The sequence below is a fragment of the Balaenoptera acutorostrata genome, chromosome 2 (assembly GCF_949987535.1).
Source record: "Balaenoptera acutorostrata chromosome 2, mBalAcu1.1, whole genome shotgun sequence".
Taxonomy (NCBI): domain Eukaryota; kingdom Metazoa; phylum Chordata; class Mammalia; order Artiodactyla; family Balaenopteridae; genus Balaenoptera; species Balaenoptera acutorostrata.
The window spans coordinates 41,488,296-41,513,054 of NC_080065.1; the positions used below are offsets into that span (position 1 = coordinate 41,488,296).

At 37.7% G+C, this 24,759-nt stretch overlaps 1 protein-coding gene across 3 annotated transcripts in view; it reads right to left on the reverse strand.

Moving 5' to 3' along the window:
• The window catches only part of EMB (embigin), a 52,552-nt gene that overhangs the window by 23,246 nt on the left and 4,547 nt on the right, over positions 1–24,759 (reverse strand). For 2 of the 3 annotated variants that reach the window (XM_057541835.1, XM_007195628.2), the window contains exons 2-4: positions 18,275–18,364; positions 5,436–5,622; positions 5,116–5,204 (exon numbers count right to left, since the gene is read on the reverse strand). In XM_057541835.1, coding sequence (XP_057397818.1) covers positions 5,116–5,204; positions 5,436–5,622; positions 18,275–18,329 — 331 coding nt within the window. In that variant the 5' untranslated portion in view covers positions 18,330–18,364. Of the gene's footprint in view, positions 1–5,115; positions 5,205–5,435; positions 5,623–15,755; positions 15,804–18,274; positions 18,365–24,759 lie in introns of those variants that run through there. The other variant, XM_057541836.1, reaches the window with a different exon arrangement.

A 24,759-nucleotide genomic window follows, 5' to 3' on the forward strand; every position in this document is an offset into this window, starting at 1 on the left:
CACGGCAAGCAAGAGTAGCCCCCGCTCGCCGCAACTAGAGAAAGCCCGAGCGCAACAATGAAGACCCAATGCAGCCAAAAATAAAATAAATAAATAAAAAATAAAAAAAAATTAGTTCGGTTCAATTTCCTCAGTCTGCGGCTACCCCTTCAGGGCCATTTGTAGACCCAGACAGCACTCTAATGGAGGAACCAATATAAGAAAAGTGGAAGCAACTCTAGGATCTAAGAGAAAAGGTTGACCATACGTACTGAGATATTAACATAACTATATTTTAAGTTCCTGAAAAACAAGACAATAAGTTTAAATGTCAAAATGTTAAAGGCCTAAATTAGGCTGAGCCACGGAACATCATATTTTGTTTCATTTCTCTTATGGTAAAGCTAGTTTTCTCACTAGACACTGGAAGCGAAGGCAGCAGAAGTCTGGGCAGTGGTCTGGACAGAAGTCCTTGGTGATCTCAGTTTTAAATTCCCTCCTCTCATTCAACCGTCCAGTTTTCCAGTCCCAGAGAGGAAGTTAGTCCTGGATTGGTCATATTCCAGGGCACATATTGGGTCTTGTTTTCTAGGGCTGGGAATTTGGAGATGTAAATAACTCAGCCTCATGCTCAGCATGTGTCTTCTGGTTCCAGAGGGTATATCCTCCTATCTAGAGTAGTAAGTACCAAATTGAGCTTGGACTGTGAAATAGATGACTCTGCTTTGGTTTAAGGTTAGTAAGACCTAACTGAGAAAAAAGAAGCCATCTAAGGATTTCAGCGAGGTTTGTGGCCAAGGCTGGCCAATAATAAGATGTTACTTTTCTTTGGTGTCTCTGTTTTGTGTATATTTCCACATTTGAGATTTGTTGTGAAGAGGAATGACTGGACCAGGTGAGAATGGAGTTGTTCTTGGGTCTGCTGACAAAACACTATTGGCTTAATAGCACTTTCTAATCATACTTCATTCCAATATTCCCAGCATCTGGTGTGGTTTTTATTACTAAATGAAGTATGAGAACACACAAGCACTTGAGGGATAAAGTCCCACTTGGAAAGATCAACCCTACTTTAGGAGAGGCCTCAACTAAAGGCCTGCAGATTAAGTAGAGATTTGAGCTTGGCTAAAATAGGGATTCTTTTCTGAAGCCACAAGGTTCCTTCCAAACCTCCAATGGAGCAGAGCCACCCTTCTTCAGTTCCACATGGAGAGGTACAACATGTACATATTTGGCACTGCTTTTTGATAGTGTGGCTCTGGTGCAGTACTTCTAGAGCCAGGCTAGGCTCCCCTTAAAACAAACACTGCTTTGAAGGCAGACCGCAAAACTGGTTTTGTTGAGCACTAGTTAAGGGCACAGTTTCTGCTTTCCCAGCTTATGGATCTCCCAGATATCTGTGCTGTTTCTCAATTTCAGCATGCTTCTTTCTGGAAATCATGCTTCAGCCGGGAAATGTGTGTTGAAATATGATCAAAATATTGAAATCCACCCACAAGCTAAGAATCAAAAGTAGAAGAAAGGTAACATTTGAGGGGGAAAACATGCCAGAAGATACATTGGTCTGCAGTAAGCCTCTAAGAGGCACAGGCTTGGGAAGCATAACAGGTAGCTGAAGGGTGCTTTTCAAGAAAATCTTGGGTATTTTGAGGTTTGGGTGAGGAACACATGGGTATGCTATTAAACCATCCCAGTTAACTGTTAAGATTTGGGTACAAACTGCAGATAACTGACAGTGACTGAGGGATGCCACAGGGAAACAAAACCCACATTCTATTTTCTTTTCATCTCTTCTGTTTCCTTGACTATGCCCTAAACTAATGGCCAAGATGACATTAAACACTGCTCTATTATGCTTTATATGGCTGATAACAGTGGAACATTAATTTGTTCAAACTTCTCCAGAGGTAACAGTTGGTTCTGGGCTTCTGCTTATGTTTAGAAATATTTATGAATAGGAGGACAGTGATAGAGCATTCTAATGTGTCCTTTTGACCTTTTGGAACTCTGGATAAAGTAGGACACAGAATCTTGGGGTTGAATTCAAGTTTAAAGATGGTGAAATTGCTGATTCAGACTAGTGTCTAGGAAGATGCGTGTCTAGGAACTACTCAGTGAAAGTGAAAACCCTATGGAGTTGTAAGTCTTAGAGATTTATATTTGCATATTTATGGACTAGAAAACATTAGCCTGTGTCATTTTTGGCTCAAGGATGTTTAGGTGTTATCAAATTAGGAAAAAGATTCTTCCATATAGTCAAAGACAGCTAACTAGGTTTTAGCACTGGGGTATGAAGCTTAAGTTCAAACTGATTCTATTACTCTGCTCTTCCATTTGACTCCTTGGATGCTTCCCAGTGAGGACAGATGGCTGGGCCAAGGCAGGTTTCATAGCACTTGGTACTATCAGAATCTCACCATGTCTTCCAAGAAGTTCTATGTCCTATTACTTATGCTTAACCAACTAAGTTTCTGCATCTTTTTACTAAGAGATTTTAACATTGATGGTTATTATAGAAATTTTCAGCATCTACCTCAGAATATTTGACCTACTACTAAAAAACATTGCAGACCATCACCCATCTTTCTTGGTGAAAGGCCGTCAGTGACATTAGCAGTTGCAAGCTTCCAGTGTGACTTTTGCTTTCTCCCCTGTACTGTCATCAACAGCCAAACACACAAAGTCAGCAGGTTTTTCCACACTGTACTAATCAGTGATGTTGAGGCCCTTTTATAATCTGGTGTCCCATAAAGGCAGAAGGAGGGACTTTGCTGATAAATTGTTCTGAGGACTCAGGCTCATGCACTTTAGTTGACTCATGTGATCAATAGCAGAATTTTTTTTTTGGCTCAATTTTAAAGGGAGGATAAAACAGGCTTTTCATCCACACTCAATTGAAAAGATAATCCTCTTCTTAGGAAAAGCCATAAGCAATCCATGTGGAGAAAGAGTAAAATAGGATATTTGTTAAAAAAAAAAAAATACACCATTCTAGAAGCCTTACAAGATCTAATTAAATAATAACTAAAATATGAATTGTTCTGCAGATGCCTTTAAACTGTACTCAAATGAAATGATTCCTCCAAGCAATATTCAACTTAGATAAATTAAAGAGAATTATTATTTTCCCAAAGAAAATCTGGGAGGGCCCAACTTATTAATTGTATAAAAATCTTTAAGATATAGTACATACTTAAAAGTTACATTGTTAAGTGGGCATTTAAAACAAATAAACTGAACTAAACTGCTTTAAGAAAACTATAAAAAGCAAAAAAGTAAATATTCAGTGGCTCTTTGCATTCCTCAAGCACTTGATTTCAAACCTAGACCTTGTGTAGGTGCTTCTGACACCAGCCAGCATCAACCTAGTTACTCAAAATAGATACAGATCAAGAGGCCTTCTTTAAGACTACTTGGCATTAAATTTATTAGTACACTGAAAACTAAAATGCTTCTGTTAATCTTCACATTAGAGACTAGACTAGAATGATCACTTCCAAGTAATAATTTAAGTAATTTATCATAACAGTGCTAATAAGAAAAAGTGTAATATATTCGATATTTAAACTTTGAACAGGCATGACTAGTACATATTTCTAGAAAACAGTGCTATTTCGAAGAGGGGAAAAAGCAGTTTTTAAAGTTGAATCTCTTGGAGGCACTTTGAGCCTCAAGATTTGATGAGTATTTCCTCAAGACCTGTAGGCCTTCTTTACACATTTAAAGGAGACACATAAAATGTGTACTAGGATTGTGTGTTTGTGTGTGTGTATGTGTGTCCATGTGTTTAGTATCTGTTAGTTCATTAGGATGGCAAGGCAGGGGCAAGAGAAAAAGACTGAGGAAAGAAAAAGAAAAGGGAAGGTAAGAAAAGGAATAAGGGAAGGAAATGTATATGATATATCTATCCTTCACTAGGTTAAATTTGGCAAATGGAGGAAAGAAGGTTAAAAGAGAATGTACATGATCAAAATAATCAAAAGATGATAATAGTTTCTGCCTCTGCAGAGACCAAAGTGCATAAATACAAGGATTTATTATATTTACCCAGTAGGAATATTTATAAAACCACATGAAGGAAATGAGTCTGAGTGCAGAGGGACTATAGGGAGGGATTAAGGAGGGGACCATCTTAAACCATGGCAATGATGAATCAGGCCATTCTGCTATTGATGGGACTGTGGGGATAGAATTCATATTTTGTCATAGCAGCTAGCTGGATTTCACAATTTTTAGGAAAAAGTAAACAATTTCTCATGTGTGCTGGGAAATTAATGTGAAGCAAAGCCCAAGATAGTTAATATGGCAACAGACTGCATTTCCCAAATACCAGCAGGGACAGTGACATTCACTTATCTATCAGAGAATATGGGTTTTTTATGAAGATAATTACCCAACTTGAACAACGTCTTTATTATGAGATTGAGACCTTTAAAGTTTTGGTTTAATGATGGTAAGAGTAAAATACTTCGAGTTTATTTTTTCCTATGGGGGAGAACTGTGGATTACATTCTGGGGTTTGTCCTTACTTGATGAAATCAAAAGCAGGCAACCTTTGTGCATCTCCAAATTATTTTTAAATTTTATGGGTTCCTAAAATCCCAAGTCCTGGAGCCACTGATACAGAACACCAAAGCATATTCTCACAGTCTAGGAGTGCAATAACTCAGACACCTAGAGGAGTATTATAAAAGGTCTGAGTTTGGAGGGCTAAATAAATAAATTCAAGAAACTGCTACAAGAGAGGTACAAATAACCTGGCAGCCTGGTCTTTCAAACTAAAACCTGTGTTTTAAACTGGGGGAGGGAGCACTGGGAAGACACTGTGAAGCTCCATTTTCAAGGTCACCACTTATGATTCAATAGAAAGCACATGATGCCTTTTTTCAGCTGTATTTTTAGTATTGTAATAATAATTTTAAAACTTGAGGATTTATTTGTTTATTTTTTACCACAACAATTATTTTGTGAACACAACAGGATTTTAGACGATGGCATAAAATCCAAGACCTTTACATAATGGTAAAGATTTATTTCAGCACAAAAACTAGATATTTTCTTCCCAACAAATTTGAGGATTTAGAATTCTAAGAATATAATGCTAAAGTTATTACTCTACAAATTATTAGTACTGACCTTTGAAATTAAATGTGCCCCTTTGTTCCTTTTTCTCCTCAAAGAAACAAGAATAACTTCCCATTTGTTCGCTATTAACGATGGTGAACCTAAATATAATTTAAGTTATTAATACAGGCTTAGTTCTCAAAAAACTCTCCTTAATGAAAATGAAAGACTCAGCCGTTAATCAAAATTTAAAGATGAAAACATTTTGTAAATGTGCAAATTAGAATATTAGCATAACATTCAAGTGACAGCAAAGGAAAGAATGCTCAGTCAGGAAAATATTTAGAATTTAATTTCATCTAGCCATACAGGTTAAAATTTTGTTTACTCACATGTATTGGGTATACAGGATGCTTCCTGTTGCATTGATGAGATAATTATTCTCAAGTAGTTCATCACCTTTTCTCCAAGTCACATTTACTGAATTCAAATCTCCAGATGTCGTGAATTGGCATGTGAGTTCTATATTAGAAGGTCTTTCTAAAGTGATATTTTTTTCGACTGGCATATTGGAATGTTCTATTAACCACAAAAGAAAACAAACAAACAAAAAGATGTTGTAAAAGTTACATTTAGGGGAAATCCAAGATATAAAAAATAATCAACAATAGGGCTATATCAGCAGTTTCCTAATGTAACAACAGTGCTATATCAGCAGTTTCCTAATGTAATATTCCTTTGAAGAATTATTCCTCTGTAACATATATTTAGTTCCCTTTATTATTTTCTTTCATAGGCACAGCTGAAGAAAAGTTTTGTTACAACAGTAATGGAATCACAGAAGCCTAACGCTGTGATCTTCATCTGCTTAAACTCACTAGCTGACAAGGATATAGGGGGAAGAGTACTGTTTAAAGAAGTGCCATGTGCTCTGACAGTGTAGAAACAGTACAACCGTAGAAACTAACAGAAACTAGTAAGGAGAGAAAGGAGTGACCGTTTCAGCTCCTTTCAGTAATCATGTTATTGGTAGTTACTACAAGAAAGTTTTGTGTGTAATGTAGGTTTGTGTGATATACTAATTCTATCATTCCCAGTCTTCTTACTCCTTAAGAATTTGTAGGGATGGGATAAAGATACAGTCGTGAGACAGAAGAATTTAAATAAACATCTTGCAGTTCTGAATTTTCACTGCATTTTAAATATCAGTACAAAGCCATTAGGTGATATATCTATATATAAATATGTAGATATAGATATTGATATATATATCCAACTTAGAGCCAGCTTTTTAAAATTTTGAACAGTGGTAAATAAAGAAAAAAATAACAAGTAAGCACACTGCTCTTCCTATACTAAATGTACCACTGGTAACTAAATAATAAAGGAAGATAACTTTCTCTTTATAGAATTCCAGCAAATAAATGAAGAAATCATAGACATACAGTACAATGATGCAGGAAACCCTGGTGAATCATGAATCCAGTCATTTTGCATCAACTACTGCAATCAAAAACAGAATTGTGTGTCTCCTGAAGAGGAACACCCCACTACCTAAGAAGTAATCTTGTCCAAAAAAAAAAAAAAGTAAAGTGGAAGGGGGCAGAGCATGGGCTCTAGGCACTCAGGCTTCAGTAGTTGTGGCACGTGGGCTCGGTAGTTGTGGCTCGCGGGCTCTAGAGCACAGGCTCGGTAGTTGTGGCACACGGGCTTAGTTGCTCCGCGGCATGTGAGATCTTCCCAGACCAGGGCTCGAACCCGTGTCCCCTGCATTGGCAGGCGGATTCTTAACCACTGCGCCCCAGGAATATACACCTATGTAATAAAACAATTTTAAAAAGCAAGGAAGTGACTAAACAAAAATCAGAACAGTGATGCTTACTTTTAATGGGAAGGAAAGGGCTGTGTTTGGGAGAGGGCACTGCATTATATAAACACATTTCTCCAGCTCACGCTCAATAGTATAGTATCATTAAAAGTAGAATGCAGAGCCAAAATGTAGAAGGAAAAAAACCAGAACTTAAAATAGCATAACATCACTTTTAATTACATTTAAAACTTCACAAAAATGCTTCCTTAAGCAATGACTACGTGCAGAGTTTTGTCAACAGTGGAGTACAACTAGTGTGAAGTGCTTTGTGAGCACATGCTTGAAATAACTGCTCATGTAATTCCAAAATTGCTGAATTGGATTTTATGCCCAAAAAGGAAAACAAAACAAAACAAAAACCCTAGCTATGGGAAGACCTTAACAAAATTCAATTATACAGGGAAAAAAAATTGAGTCAGTAAAACTGAAGGGATTTATACATTTCAGCATATGTACGTGCAGAATTATACTAGGTACTAGTAATAGGAGAAAATGTTTCAAGATCTGCTGTATTTGGTTCTGAGCTTCTGTTTTCTATAAATTTTCCTCACTTCATCTTTAGCTCTATGATAGCCTTAAAACAGTCCTGTCTGCTGTCTGTCAAAGAAACTTACTTCGTTAGCCAATTTCTGAAGAGTTTTCTACACACAGTCTCTGTCCTCACCCACGTTCTCATTTCAGTACAGCATATTCTAGTATTTTACCACATTACAGAAAGTGCTTTCTCTTGGGTTAAAAATGGCCTATTTAACCTGATGACCTCTTTTCAGAGCTCACGTTTTGTTTGATGTCTCTGAAATATCAGATGTTGCCAGAGACTACCTACTCCTAGCAGTTCCCTTTACTTCGCTCCTATTTCATGATCCTAACATTCCACTAGCCACACCAATTCTTCCAACTACCCCTAAATGTTGGTCTCCCTTGGGACTTTGCTCTCTGGTCTCTTTACTTTTCTGTTTGACACTCCCATGTTGGATTCAATTATTATTTCTAATATCCTTTATTTGTAAAACTCTTGGCTCCATTCAAGACTTCCTTCTTGATCCCCAGGCCCACAGCTCCAGTTGCCTACTGAGCATCTAAACCTAGATATCCCAAAGGTTCTTCAAACTCAAAATATCCGAGGGAGGTGCATTAGCCTTCTCTTCTCCTGACCCCTAAGACTAAATCACATCCAGTAGAATTCAGTCGATTCTTACCTCTGAAATGTCAATCAGATTTGCTCAGTTGTCTCCAACTCTTCTTACTGTAGGGCTTTGATGGGGTTGAGAACACGCTACCCCCAAAATATGGCACCTTGGTATACTAAATGTCTTAAGCTGAAGGAGTTGGTGAAAATAGCAGAAGCAGAAAGGCCACTCTGACATTCCCCCTGCGCTTCTCCCCTGAAACAGGTCATAAAACCTTCATGAGAGAGGTGCCTTCCCTATACCTGGGGGAAAGGAGCATCCTTATCTCCAAAGACAAAGGGGCACATAGAAGAATTCTAACAAATAGGACTTGCTACATTTCCCCCAGTTTATTACACTTATCTCATACTCTCTGATCTATCATATTCTCCCACGACTCTCCACTCTTCATCAAGCCTAGCATAAAAATACTCAGATTTAACTGTTTCTTTGGGTCTTCCTCTCCTTATGAAGGATGCTGTGTCACATAAAACTTAAATTAATTTGTATGCTTTAATCCTGTTAAACTATGTTTGTCAGTTTAACTTTCAGACCCAGTTAGGGACTCTAAGAGGGTCAAGGAAAACTTTTTCCTCCCCTACACCTTCATTACCTTTCACCAGGATGAGAAAAATGACTTCCTAACTTCTCTTGGGTACAGTTTCTCCTCCTCTACATGTTTTTATTTAACACCACCAAAGTTGTCCTTCTAAAGTAAAACTCAGATTATTATTCTACTCTGATTAGATACCTTTCATTTGCCAAAAAAAAGTATACTTTTTTTTTTTTTAATTCGTGGTAGTAACACGAGACCTACCCTCTTATCTGTAGGCACAATGTTGTACAGTAGATCTCTAGAACTTATTCACCTTGCTTAACTGAAACTTAGACATTTGACTAATACCTCCCCATTTCCCACTCCTCCCCAACCCCTGGCAACCACCACTCTATTCTTTGCTTCTGTGAATTTGACTGTTTTAGATACTTCATGTCACAATAGCCAAGATGTGGAAACAACCCAAACGTCAATGGATGAACGGACAAAAACAATGTGGTATATACAAACAATGGAACATCCCTCATCCTTTAAAAAGGGGAAATTCATTTGTCAATATGCCACAACATGGGTGAACCCCAAGGACACCAGGCCCAATGAAATAAGGCAGCCAGAGAAGGACAAACACTGCACGACTCCACGCATGTGGAGGGGTCTGCATTTTTGCAGTCTCTGCTCATAGTAGTTACAGCCACTCTTGGTACTGCATGGCTCCTTTGAAGACTGAACTGGTTTGGTTTATCTCCCTGCCTCGTGTATGAAAGGAAAGCTTAGCTTATAAAGAAAGAAGAGGCCTCAGGAGGTCAAAATGCCTAGGACACGTGGTAGATGGACCATCACTCAACTCTACAAAAGATTCTTGCACATCTGGCAAAACTCTGCTTTAGGAATAAAATCTTTGTAGACGTCTGTGAGTCTCCTCCCTAGGTCTGAGCTGAGCTGATTCCTGCTGGATGCTGCTCAACCCAAGTCTAACTCGTGCAGGGTTCCTCTGCTCAGAACGAGGAGGCCCAGGCCTCGCTCCAGGGCATGGAGCTGTAAGAGGCTCCGGCGGTCGGAGCACCCAGAAAAGGCTATTTGACTCTTGCATTATTTCTTTGGCACCTGGTGAGGCTGATGACAAACTTTCCTGGGGAGAACTGGCAGGGAGATGTAGCTGCATTATCACCCCTAGCAGGAAACAGTATAGAGATATTTACATTCCAGAAGGTGATTCCAGGGCACCATGCTCTTCTTGGTGATGTGGTTCACTGGAGCCTCCTAAGTTAGAATATGAATTATTCCCCCATTTCACAAGAGAGCAGCCCAATGCCAGGGGCTCTGTGCCTCAGGTTACTTACAGGGCAAAACAAAGTATATTTATATTGGACACCTCAGTTTCCCCATTTATAAAATGGGACAATACATATTTCATAAGATAGTAGAAAGGATTAAATGAACTATCATAAGAAAAGTATTAGTAATATAGTAATTGCTGAATAATTACACACTTCCTCCCTCTCACCATTTATCTCACTGGGGAGTATAACAAAAGTTATCATGTTATGTTGCTAAAAGTTATACATTGATTATATCATTTAATCTTCACAGCAGTTCTACAGGGTAAGTACCATTATTCTCATCACTATTTCATAGATGAGAAAATTGAGGGAAAGAGAGGTCGACTGTCTTGCCCAAAATCATGCATCAAGATAATAACAGCAGAGAATCTCAAATTTAGGTGTGACTGAGTCCAGATTCTCACAACCAACTCTCAAAGATATGAAACGCTCATGACAGTGAAATTAACTTCTTCATCGCTTTCAAACTACTGAACCAAGAATTTAAATGAAAGAAACCATTAAAAGAAGATGAAACAAATTTATAATTTATCACTGTGATGATAGATGATGTGATCAACGTTTTTTTAATTTAAAAAATTTTTTCTCTTCCAGTTTAATTGAGATATAATTGACATACAGCACTATATAAGTTTAAGGTGTACAGAATAATGTTGTGATTTACATACCTTATGAAATGATTACCACAGTAAGTTTAGGGACCATCCATCACTTCATATAGATACAAAATAAATGAAAAATAAAAAATATTTTTTCCTTGATCAACATATTTTAAACATTCATACTTTCAACTAAATGCTTCTATTAGAACTGCAATGTAACCTTTCTTCTTGCCAAGCCATCCTCCAAGCCCTAATTGTTATCTCACTGTTTTTTATACTTTGCTGGTGCTTCTGCAGCCTGATTTCCTTCCTGTCAGGAAACCACAAGCATCAAAAATACGTAGAAAGTTTTATCCCTAACACTAAAATATTTTTTGGTTAGCCAGAAAACTAATGTGTCCATTTAACTCAATGGACAATGTTTCAACTTCCCCAAAACTCCACAACTGCAATGCATTTCTGCTGTTTTAGAGTGTTATAAAAACTTCCATGACATCTACATTTCCAATACCATACCCATTTGCTCGGTTTCTGAACTATACTTTTAAAAAGAATGTTCTTTAAATCATACAGTAATTTACCTCTGTCTAAATACTCTCTTAAAAATTTAAGGGTAAGCTGGGACAAAGTGAGAGAGTGGCATGGACATATATACACTACCAAATGTAAGATAGATAGCTAGTGGGAAGCAGCTGCATAGCACAGGGAGATCAGCTCGGTGCTGTGTGACCACCTAGAGGGGTGGGATAGGGAGGGTGGGAGGGAGGGAGATGCAAGAGGGAAGAGATATGGGGATATATGTATATGTATAACTGATTCACTTTGTTATAAAGCAGAAACTAACACACTATTGTAAAGCAATTATACTCCAATAAAGATGTTTAAAAAAAAAAAAAGTATATGGACCTTTCTTAACATCAAAAACACAAACAGGGCTTCCCTGGTGGCGCAGTAGTTGAGAATCTGCCTGCTAATGCAGGGGACAAGGGTTCGAGCCCTGGTCTGGGAAGATCCCACATGCCGTGGAGCAACTAGGCCTGTGAGCCACAACTACTGAGCCTGCGTGTCTGGAGCCTGTGCTCCGCAACAACAGAGGCCATGACAGTGAGAGGCCCGCGCACCGCGATGAAGAGTGGCCCCCGCTTGCCACAACTAGAGAAAGCCCTCGCACAGAAACGAAGACCCAACACAGCCAAAAATAAAATAAAATAAATAATAGAGATAATGTTACAAATCTCATTATAAAAAAAAAAACCCCACAAACAACCTGATTAAAAAATGGGCAGAGGACCTGACAAACATTTTTCCAAAGAGACATACAGATGGCCAACAAGCATGTGAAAAGATGCTCAACATCACTAATCATCAGGGAAATGCAAATCAAAAGCACAATGAGATATCACCTCACACCTGTCAGAATGGCTATTGCCAAAAAGACAACAAATAGCAAGTACTGGTGAGGATGTGGAGAAAAGGGAACCCTTGTGCACTATTGGTGGGAATGTGAATTGGTGCACCCCTTACAGAAAACACTATGGAAGTTTCTCAAAAAATTATATATAGAATTACCATACGATCCAGCAATTCCACTCCTGGGTATCTCTCCAAAGAAAACAAAAACACTAATTCAAAAAGATATATGCACCCCTATGTCCACTGCAGCATTATTTACAATTGCCAAGATATGGAAGTGACCTAAGTGCCCATTAATAGATGAATGGATAAAGAAGATGTGGTGTATACACACACACACACACACACACACACACACACACACACACACACACACAATGGAATATTACTCAGCCATAAAAAAAGAATGAAATCTTGCCATTTGCAACAACATGAATGACCTAGAGGGTATTATGCAAACTGAAATAAGTCAGACAGAGAAAGATAATTACTGTATGATTTCACTTATATGTGGAATCTAAAAAACAAATGAACAAACATAACCAAACAGAAACAGAGTCACAGATACAGAGAACAAACAGGTGGCTGCCAGAGGGGAGGTGGGTATAGGGTTGAGAGAAATAGGTGAGGGAGATTAGGAGGTATAAACTTATAGTTATAAAATGAATAAGTCACAAATATGAAATGTACAGTGTTGGGAATATAGCCAATAATAATGTAACATATTTGTCTGGTGACAGATGGTATAGACTTAACTATACTTATAGTGATGATCATTTTGAAATATATAGCAATATCTAATCACTATAATGTGCTCCAGGAACTAACATAGTGTTGTGGAATCAATTATACTTCAAAAACAAACAAACAAACAAACTCATAGAAAAAGAGATCAGATCTGTGGTTACCAGAGGCGGGGGTGGAGGGGAAGGGAAACTGGATGGTGGCCAAAGGGTACAAACTTCCAGTTATAAGATAAATAAGTACTAGGGATGTAATATACAATATGATAAATATGATTAACACCTGCTGTATGTTATGTTAATACTGTATTGAACACTGGAAATATGCTAAGACAGTAGATTTCAAGTGCATTCTTCACATACAAAAAATGATAACTGTGAGAAGATGATATGTTAATTAGTTTGCTTGACTGTAGTAATATATATATCCATATAGTTATGTTCTACATCTTAATTATATACAATGTTTATTAAAAATTATATATATATATGGAAAAATTTAACTATAATAGATACCCTAAGTCAAATGAGATCTAAATCATCACAGGTGACAATAGAGTATCATAAAAATACTAATTCTCCCCCAAATTAATCTACAGATTCAGTGAAAAATCAGTCAAACTCCAAAAAGTATTTTTTATGGAACTTGATTACAAACAAAAAACCCACATGAAAGAGTAAAAGTCCAGGAAGTAGGGAAAGTTATTTTTTAAAAAAAGAACAAAAGTATAATGTTTCAAAAATTAATATTAATTTGTTAGTGCTGCTAGAAAACACCTAGAAAATTAATGGAATAAATAAGAATTTTTCAGAAGCAAGTTGGAAACTATTAGTGCATCAGGAAATCAATTTAGTAGTTACCACCAGATTTGTTTTTTAATGGGTTGTAAGAAGAGAGAAATTATCAAAGTGTAACACATCTATTAGGTGTGGGTGTTGCTTGACGTGTGCGTGCATGCATGGTAGTGCATCAGTTTACAAAGTAAGTTGTTCCTTACTTTGTGTAGCACTATAAAAAGTTTGAAAAACATTGAAACAGTAGAGACAGAATAGCATATGGAAATTTGGAATATGATTAGTGTGCTATTTCACAGCAGTAGGAAAAAGAACTGTTCAGTAAAGGATGTTGGGACATTAGCTATCTATATAAAATAGTAATAAAGTTAGTGCTCTATCACACACAATACGTAAAACCATATTTTAAATGGTTTGAAAACTGAAGGTTAAAAACTCCTATTAAGAACTCCTATGAAAATATTAGGAGAAATGTGTAAATGAAATTTCTACACAATAAAAAACACCATGTAAAATTTTAAAGACAAGAAAGAACATTTGCAACTTTTATAAAAAGTACAGATTAGTACTCAAAATGTATAGCTGTCTCATTTACATAAACTGAAGAATTTATAAGCCCAATAGGAAAATGAATAAAGGGTATTAACAGATAAACATACACAGATATAAGTATGCCTAATTCCAGGATGCAAATTAAAACAATAATAGTACAGTTTTTCACACTCAGAAAAGCGAAGAGTTTAATACTGTCAAGGTTGGTCAGGATCTAGAGAAAATTATACTCAAATATGCAGATAGGGGGAAGGGGTAAATTGTCAGGATACTTTGGAGGGCAGTTTGCAAGTATGTATTAAAATTAAAATGTGCATAGTTTCTAACTCAGCAATTCTACTTGTGGCAATTATCCTAGAGGAACACACACAACCATGCCCAGAAACAGATATGTAGAAGTGTTCATTGCTCATGGTTTAAAATAGAAAAAAATTCAAACAAACTCAGATCTAGTGGGTAGAGGCCAAGGATGCTGCTAAACATCCTACAATGCCCTGAACATGCTCCCCCCCAACTCCAGCAACAAAGAGTTATCCAACCCAAAATGTCAATATTTATGCTAATGAGAAACCCTAGTGTAAAACAAAAGTTGCTAACAGCCACTACCAATTGTGTTACTATGGGCGATCCCTCTTCTACCTTCTCTTTCACTCTCTGTGTATATTAGGATTCACATTTTTTTTCCTCTGTACATCTACAGTCTACATAAGATTTGATAACTGGCGGTCTGCTTCTGAGAAACATCCTAAACATGTGCACCTCGTTGGAGTCATTCTGGGATCTTCCCGGCAACAAAGTGTCTGAGCAGCCAAATGTAAGGGACTCTCGCTTCTTTTCTTTTTTCAATCTGATTGACCACGCACTTGAACCAGGAATCTGAATGGTCCTAACACAACTTCTTGTCTAGCTGGTCTAAGCAACATGGCTGCCTTTCCTGACCTTGACTAATCTTCCCAAATTTTACTCCATGCCTTAATATACGTATCTGTAGCTCCAATGCCTGCCTTGTCTACCTCCCTGTCTCACGAGGTCCTTGCCAGGCCAGCTGCTCACATCTCAAAATGATAAATAAAATGTGCCAGTGGGGAGAGCCTATGCCAACATTACCAGGGTAGTCAAGAAAACTGCCAGCTGACGCTTCGATTTTAACCTCTTGGGTTAAACTATAACACACTAATGGAGGCACCAAACACTATAATATGCACAGAGAAAGAAAAAAATAAAACAATAAAGAAATACTCTAATTGCTATAATACAATGACTTCTGAATACTGACATTGGGAAACCTAGCACAGTCATGTTAAAATAGTCCATTATTAAAAGATCAATTTTTGAAACGCAGTGACATCAGACAACTGGAAAAAAAACACTTCATGCTTAGTGAAGTCAATTATACTTTTACAAAGATATCCATTATCTCAGCAAATGCAATTTCCAAGACAAACCTATTTAGCAAAGGGCAATCAAAATACCTTTGTTTTTATTGTTTTTGAAACTTTCTTCCATAGTCTCATAGCGAATCTAAGTTTCCTTAAAATAGGTATAATTGTGTTAATAACACTGCGGAAAGAAGCGAGTAACTGGGCATTAAGAAAGACTGCATAGCATGATGGGTAATAGCGTGGCGCCTGGTGCCAGACAGTCTGGGTTCAAAATCAAACTCCCAACTTACCACCTGTGACCATGGTCAGTTCACTTGATCTCCTTGTGCCTCTTTTTCCTCATCTGCAAATTGCAAATAGTAATAGTACCCATTGCTTAGGGTTCTTATGAGGTTTAAACTAAGTTATATGTAGAAATACGTACATGGTACATAGTCAATACCATATGTCTGTTAAGTAAATGATTAACAGTATTTTAAAAACATAAAACAAGTAAACAATTAGGCTTTCATGAATCAAAGGTCATGTTTTTCACTCTCCAAGGCACAGGACCTGTTTCCCAGTCTCAAACATCTTTGAGTAAATGTGCTATGAACTGGGCCAAAAGTTGTCATGCTGGTCCAAAATCTGCAACTAATGTACTACATTTGCATCTCTGTACAAAAAAATTTTTATCCCAACAGAGAGATCAACTTCTAAAATGGCCAGAGGGAAAGAGAAAATAAGTAACAACAGAAATGTTAAGCACAATTCAAATAAACAATGATATGACAGAATATGAAAACATTCTATTTATGAAGTAGATTAAAAATCCTGGTGGTAACAAAAAGAAGAAAGCCTATGGTTCCTAATAAGCATAAGTACGTCTTCAGATTTAAATTCTATATTTCAATAAAGGCAGTTCCTAAGACCAAACTTCTTGATGGGAAGGCAAACAGAACAACAAGGGTCACAGTTCAGAGATCCTGTGTTTTGAAATTAATGTCAAATCTTTTCTTTTGTCAAATAAAAACAAACCTAGACTTAAATAAGGAGAGACTTTATTCCAAAAGTCTATTGCAATAGGGAAAAATGCTCCAAGCTTTGGATCTTCAAGTATCTCACTGTCAAACAGAAAAAGACTTATAGGGAGGGGTAAGCAGGCTAGCAGGAACTTTTGAGAAGAAATGAGGCAACCAGTGGGTAGAAGCAGACAGCACGATTGGGCTGTGGTCATGCATTTGCTGCTTGCTCAGACTTGGGGCATGCCAAGTTCAGGGGTCTGGGAGGAAGAGAAAAGCCTGACTAAAGTTTGATCAGGCCAGAGCTGAAGGTGAGTGACGGACAGTTGTGAACACCTGCTCTCATGAATACTGTAGGAATACTGGTACCAGAAAAAAAAAGTGGTTAGGAGTGAAAGCCTCCAAATGGGTTAAGTAAATAACCAACCAGACATCAACTAAAAAGTCCAATTTTTGCTCTCCCTTTGGGCACCTGACCCTTTTTTCCCGGGCTCCAGCTACCCAGGATAAGTGAGGGGTGTGCTGCTGCCAGCACTACCAGGCCAATCAAAGGATTTGCAAACTTTTGTTTTCACATAAATCTCTCTTAAAGAAACATTCCATCCTAACAAAGGAAACCAACGACTAGAACGTGCAAAAAGTAAAAGAAGAAGTAGCAACACAGGAGTGTTGTAATTAGTTTTTACAAGTAGGAATAAGCTCCAAATACTAGGATGGGGACATCTGGGAACAAACAGGGGTCATAAAAATGTTCTCCCCCCGGGCTTCCCTGGTGGCGCAGTGGTTGAGAGTCTGCCTGCCAATGCAGGGGACACGGGTTCGAGCCCTGGTCTGGGAGGATCCCACATGCCGCGGAGCAACTAGGCCCGTGAGCCACAACTACTGAGCCTGTGCGTCTGGAGCCTGTGCTCTGCAACAAGAGGGGCCGCGACAGTGAGAGGCCTGCGCACCGCGATGAAGAGTGGCCCCGGCTCGCCGCAACTAGAGAAAGCCCTCGCACAGAAATGAAGACCCAACACAGCCAAAAATAAATAAATAAATAAATAAATAAATAAAATAAAATAAAATAAAATGTTCTCCTACCAGAAAACTCACTGCAAATATTCCACTGGTATCAGATTGGGGGGAGGGGCACACCTTTAATTCATATTAAACAGAAATAGAGAAACCGTTCTTAAGACTAGAGGACAGTTAAAGCCTGGACATATAATTGGATGAAACTTATTAGTGACTTAATAAATAGGATTAAAATTCTAATTATACTTTTAATATTGTTGCTAAAACAGATAACTGCTCTTGCTCATTTAAAGAACTCTGAGATTACTTTTAAAATACTGGAATCCAAAACTGTGAAAAGAGAAAGCAGACTTTAGTTTTATGTCAGGATTCTTCGCTTGATTTTCCATAGCAGTCATAGATAACATATTTAATTTTTTTGCCTGAAGACCTTCCAGCAGATACATGAATTCTCCTCTCAGTGAACAGTGATTTGAACAGATGTACCAGCAAGGTGTGATGAAAACCGAAGAGCATCTGCACGTCAAAATGAGCCCTCCTCTCGTCCCAGGTGCCCTCCTTCTAGAGAGCATTTAACCCCCATGCCTGGAAAGGCTGCCTCCTCCCTCACACAGGGCACGCCGGCCTGGTCGCACGGGACCCCGTCACACTGTGTTATGACTGTATAAGGTACTGGTGTGTCTCTCCCGCCAGACTGGCAGCAGACTTTAGTACTTCATAATTCATACAGTAGCTTAATTAAAAATGAAAAATTATCTGGCATTATATTATTTAAAACACAATACACTTACCAGTCAGTGATATGTTATGACTCTCCAAGGAAAGGTTAGAGTATTTTGCCATCATTTCTTCCCGGACAGGTAGACTTGTGAAAGGTGCAGCTGTAAGAATAAGAACATGTGATTACATATTATTATCAAGGTTAAGTGACTGTCTGAAAGCTAGTTCACAACAGCTAAAATGGTATATTGTATACTATTAATGAAAAATAATGTTTTCAGGAAGCTCTGATTCACTAGGTCTTACATGCTCCACAGACATTCAGAAACACACTGAGCTATTAAATATAACAAAATTTCCAATTTTTCTCTGTTCTTTTCTTACTGAAAAATCCCTATTGATTACATCAAATGGCTTTAAAAAAAAAACCTTTCCTTATCCTAAAATTTGTAGTTTCTTTATAAAACATAAATGAAGATATGGAGAAATTAGATAAGAGTGCCAGGGGAAAAAAAGGACATAGAAAGGCAGAGAGAAGATGAGAGCACAAAAAGGGACAGAGAGACCAAAATAAGGGGCGTAAAAAAGAAATAAGAGAGAGTGCACCGGGCACTAGAGGACAGAGAACATAAATGGACGGACAGGGAGAGTCTGTGCTACTATGTTTTCCAGCTACGGTGACGGTCCAGTGTGTCCTCTACCAAACCAACTTTCCGTTTTTCTCTGTCACTTATCTCTTCTTTCAAAAACCTTCATCGAAGAAACAAGGTTTCCATTTCCACCTGTCCCACTCTCCTCAAAGATTCTTTTTTTTTTTTTTTTTTTTTAACACTAGCTACTGTTTCTTTGACTTCAGGACACAGACCTTACCTCCCACGGAAACTACCCCAACTTTACCAAACAAGTCAGAGGAGAAAGGCTCATTATTGTAAACTTGGCTGCATTCTTAAGACCCTTCATTCACTTTAAATTAAACCTGGGCCTTTTTCACACCACATTTTTTAACACTCTGCTCAGAAAGTTATTCCTAGTGCAAGATTAGATTTCTAGTTCTTTACATTTCTTAAACGTATGAAAAATGTTATCAAAGCAGGTGATCATTTTTGTTGCTTCAGCTTACACACAGCTTTTCAATATTGCCTAATAAAAAAAAATCTACCTCGCAGGACCTAGCTCTCCAATTAGCCATGTTCCAGAGCTTTGATCACTTCTAATACAGTCTTGGAAGGTGGGATGCACTTTCCCATAAAATAATCCTTTCACAAATAACATACCTAAATCATACTACCCTCTGACGGTGATTATTTAGGAAAATATGCCCTGAGTTTCTCACTAGGCTGTCAGGAATACAAAACTTCTCCTCCACCCACACCTAATATTCATTCATTCCTATTCTCTCTCTCTGTCACTCTCTCTCAAGCACACACACACATTGCCAAAAAGTCACCTATCAATATGAAAATTCTTTTTTTCTATTACTGGGCAGAGCTCACTTACAGGTTGCATTAAAGAGAAAATATCTCAGGAAGATCAAGGCAGATGCTGTTCCCTTCTGGACAGGAAGCCAGGAGGGAAGAGCATCTGGGAACAGCAGGTGGGAAAGAAAGGACTGTTCTACTCTGTCATCTGCTCTGTGAAGCTTGCAAACAGAAGCTTTGATACCTTTGCTTCCTTTGCTCGGGAGACCTTTCTTCTCAGCCTAGCCTACTGCAGAGCAGAATGCCATCATGAAGATCTTCACTGCACTTTTTATCCCTGAAACAAGCTCATAACCCTTTTGAGATGGTCTGACATTTATTATTATTATTATCATTATCACTATTCTTATTCACAGTATCAGCAACAGTAAGGATGACATTAGCTGAAAAAATGCTGTCATTCTGATTCTCATTTCACTTAAGTAAGTGAACATATACAGCATACATGCTTGATGCCAATAAGGAATATGAAGCTGAGTAAACTTGGTTCCTGGAGGGCTACATGGATCATAATAATGTTGGTTTAGGCCCACAATTTGTGATTGAGAGTCATTAAAATTTCAGAGTAGCACCCATTTATAGTATTGACTGTAACTAGCCTATGTGGTGTATACAAGTTGGTATTTGAGCTACAGAGTATGAAGTGTGATCTACATCTTTGAAGGACTCTGGAGGTAGAATAGAGCTGGAGATAATGCCAAGGATATGAGCTCTGAGGCTGGGGTTATCTTCCCATTTTGCATCAACAGGATGTGGATGGATGGGTCCCCCTAGGACCTACATTAGAATAAGGAGAGAAAAGGGGTCTAGGCTTGACTTGGGCAAAATTAAGCTTATGGAAGTTGAAGGAATAGGAGGAAAAGGAAAAATCAAGCTTCAAGAGTAGGAAAATTTGGATAGTTCCAGAATATACTAACTGTTGTGACCACTTCCAATTGCCAACTCATATATTAAAAATACAAACAGACATCTATAATCCAGCCACCACCTGTATCCTAACTTCCTATTGCCTTTAAAGCATTCATGATCAGGCTCCAGACTCCACTGAAGAAGCCCCAAGTGCAAAAGGGCATGTATAACTGTTGTGATTTTTGTCTTGGGAAAAGTTCCTTTAAGAGTCTTGAGTACAAGAGCAGGGCAGTCTGCAGAAGGTGTTAGAATATTAAAGTGAGAAGTTCATCGTTTAGCCAAGATATTTTTTAATCAAAAAAGTGAGAATGTAAACCTTATTGCTTTCAGTAGGAGGACAGCTGGCAGGAGGCTGACGCAGCTGATGTTAGTGTTTAAAGGACATTGGCAGGAGATTCAGGCAGATGTGGTTTGAATACTTCCCTGAAAGGATTAGGCTGAGTCACAAAAAGAAGTACAGAATGGAGAGTCAGGGATTTGTATCCTGGTCCAAGTTCTGCCACTGACTTGTTACTTGGGGTTTCATTTCATAGAGAAGGGAGGATCAGAAAAGCTGGATAATATTGAGTGATGGTGCCAAGATCATAACACGCATTCCTTCAGTTATCATACTCACTCCTCTATTAATCATTGCTGGAAATTTTCCACTCGGCATTCTTTTACAGGTAGTGGCCAAAATGCCAACATAAAAGAGTAGCTTTTAGTAGTTGTCACAGAGATTAAAAGATTTTTCTCCCTCTACTTGGGCGATGGGGCATGAGGGTGTTGCATCAAAGAACTGTGTAACATTCTAATTCTCACCTGTATTGTTTCATGGGAAATTGCAAAATGATCTCCACTTAGATATCTTTAACATATTACATTTTAAAATAGACATTGCTAGAAGGGTTTATAATTTATGCTATTAACATTTTAAATGAAATAAACATGCTATAATTTCTATTTAATATTAAGGTAACATTTTCACATGTTTAAATGGGGCCCTATTTAATTGAAGTAAATTGGGAAGAAAAAAAGATAAACACTAAAAAACTGCATTGGGTTTTAAGATTTGCTTTTACTTAAGTCAGAAAATCAGTTCAACTATACCTCTATTTAAGAATAAGCATTTTCTCTAACATCCCCCCCGCAAATCTCTTATATTTTAAAATCTTGGCAGGGTCTGGACATCATTTAAAGAAAGGTATAAGAAACAGCTATTAGGATAAATACCATTCCCTGTCTTTCTCTCTCTCATCCACATAATGTATTGATTGCTATCAACATGTATAATTAAAATTATTTTAATAAGTCTTAGTTTTAGCGTTCTGATAAATAGCAATATAAATGTGCAACCCAATTATAGAAACACAACCTAGGAATGGATAACATATACTATTTATAAAACAGAGGTTTCAAACTCGGAATATATTTCCCTGTGGAAGCAACACTATCAATATACATAACCATGAGATCCCATACCAAATTGTAAAAGCCATTTAAGCCATGATATAGCTGAACTATAGCATTAAAATATCTAATTACCAATACTGCTTGTAAACAATACATTTAGAGTTCTACCGCTGGGCTCTAGGAATATAGGATACCTGTCCCCTGTCCCCAGCGGCAGTAGTAAAAGAAGAGAAGGGGAATACGGCTACCTTGATTGCTAGACGCTATACCCCAGAGACAATTTGTCAGGAAAAGAAGAGGAAAGAAGCTTTGGCAAGAAAATAAATTCCTGATGGGAACATTTATAAGTCAGACTTTCTAAGTCAGGGACAGGTAACAGTCTAGATAGGGAACTCATATTTTTTTATATACATGGGAACTATTGGACAAGAAGGTCATTTTTAGATTAGTTTAAAAAAAAATTAAAGAACAATTAAAAAGCCTAATGACAAAAGCAATGTGTACTTTTACACAGCCTTGTAAAACTATTTTTAAAACTTGGTCACATAGAAATGCAAATAAATTGACCTTTTCTTTAAAATATGATTTTTGCAATAAAATATATTTTGAAGGGCAGTGTGGAAACTAATGTTTCAAACTACCTCCACCTGGGTCATTAAGATATTTTAACAGTGAAACTTATGCCAAATAAAACTAGGATTTCTGCTCTTTCTAGAGACTGGGGGTTTTTTAAATGTTTCACCCACTAGGTTATTCTTTGATAGGACTTAGATTTTGTTTAATGGTTCTCAACTAGAGGTGATTCTCTTCTTCCCCGCACCCTGCCCAGGGGATATTGAACAATGTCTGGAGACATTCAGGTTATCACAACTTGGAGGTTACTACTTGTACCTGGTAGGTTATATTAGTTTCGTAGTGTTGCCATACCAAATTACCACAAATACGGTGACTTAAAACAACAGAAGTTTATTCTCTCAGAGTTCTAGAGGCTAGAAGCCTGAAATCAAGGTTCAGAGCCTTGCTCCCTCTAAAGGTGCTAAGTAAGAATTGTTCCTGCCTCTTCCTAGCTTCTGGTGGTTGCCAGCAATCCTTGGCATTCCCTGGTTTGTAGATGCATCACTCCAATCTCTGGCTCCATTTTTACACATCCATCTTCCCTCTGTGTGTCTGTGTCTCTAGATCCAAATCTCCCTCTCACTTCTTTCATAAAGACACAGTCATTGGGTTAAGGGTCTATCCTAATGTAACATGACCTCATGTAACATGACCTCATTTTACCTTGATTACATCTGCAAAGACCCTACTCTCAAATAAGGTCACTTTCACAGATACCAAGGGTCAGGACTTGAACATCTTTTGGGGGGTGACACAACTCACCCACTACAAAGGTAGAGGCCAGTGAGGCTGCTAAGCATTCTACAGGACAGCCCCCCATAGCAGAGAATTATCCAGCCCAAAATGTCAATAATGCCGAAGTTGAGAAATCCTGATTTCAAAACAGGTACATCTTCAACCCTCATTCCTCAAAGTGATGATTCTTTAAAATCTTCAAATAGCCCTGTAGCCCTGAGGTGCTGTTTTACATGGTTTAGGTGCAGATATTTTAAAGCATGAACATTTCTTGCAGCCCTTCCTATCTTGAGGACCTTTTCCAAAGAGGTACCAAGTGCTGGATGGAGTTTTAAAATGCAAACTAGGAAACCAGTTACAGCTGTTAGCTAGCTCCAGGCTCTTAGCTACATCACAAAAGCACTCTAGGCTTCAAGATCAATCAGATGAGACATCTAAATTCCCTTTCAGGATCTCAGAACTATATAATTGTAAGGCAATAGTAAAAAAGATTCTATCTTGAGAGTAGGGATACACTAGTAATGATATGACCACAATAACTTTAAAAATACCAGAAAAATATTATTTTCAATTAAAAGAGAAACAGCATTTTTAAAGATAACATCTATTATTTCTATACTAACAATATATTATTTGAGATATTTTGTTGTGCATGAATAGTGACTATGTTTTATTAGGAGTAGAGAGTTTATTTTTAGTAAACCATTGTGAGGTTTTTTCCTTCTGTGTCAATGTGTGTGTCCTAAGTTGTTTATTTCCGAGGTTCACCTAATATTGTGAAATATGTGAGGCCAACTATACAAAAGTAACTTGATAAGATTACAATCTAGGACAGACAGCCTCAACACTTATAATCTGTCTCTGTTTGAGGGCAAATACTCCTTTGGAAAATCGTACCTAATTACATAAACTGATGACTATTTCTCAGCTATCCTTGTGGTTTGTCTGTTAATTCAAGCTTTCGCAGAGTTGAAATTCTTTTTGCTTTTCAAGCAATCTCAAACTAACAGAAAAGTTTTACATACAGAGTAAAGAATGTTTCCCCTGAAACACTGGGGAACAAGTTGGTCACCTGATGACCCATTCGACCTCAGAAACATTACAACATTTCCTACAAAGGACATAGCCCACTTCACCCCAATACTGCTGTTAAAATCAGGAAATTAGCATTTATGCACTATCATCTCATCCCACATCTTATCTAAGTTTCAACAAAAGTCTTTATAATGTACTTTTTTAGCCAAAGGTTTCAGCTCAGGATCACATGAGCTGCCATGAGCCATGTCCCTCTATTCTCTTCACTCTAAACAGCTTTAGTCTCTCCTGACTTTTATGACCTTGATGCTTATGAAAGTTCCAGGATAGTTAAGTTGTAATACGATTAGATTCAGAGTAGACATCTTTGGCAGGAAAGTCACAGAGGAGAT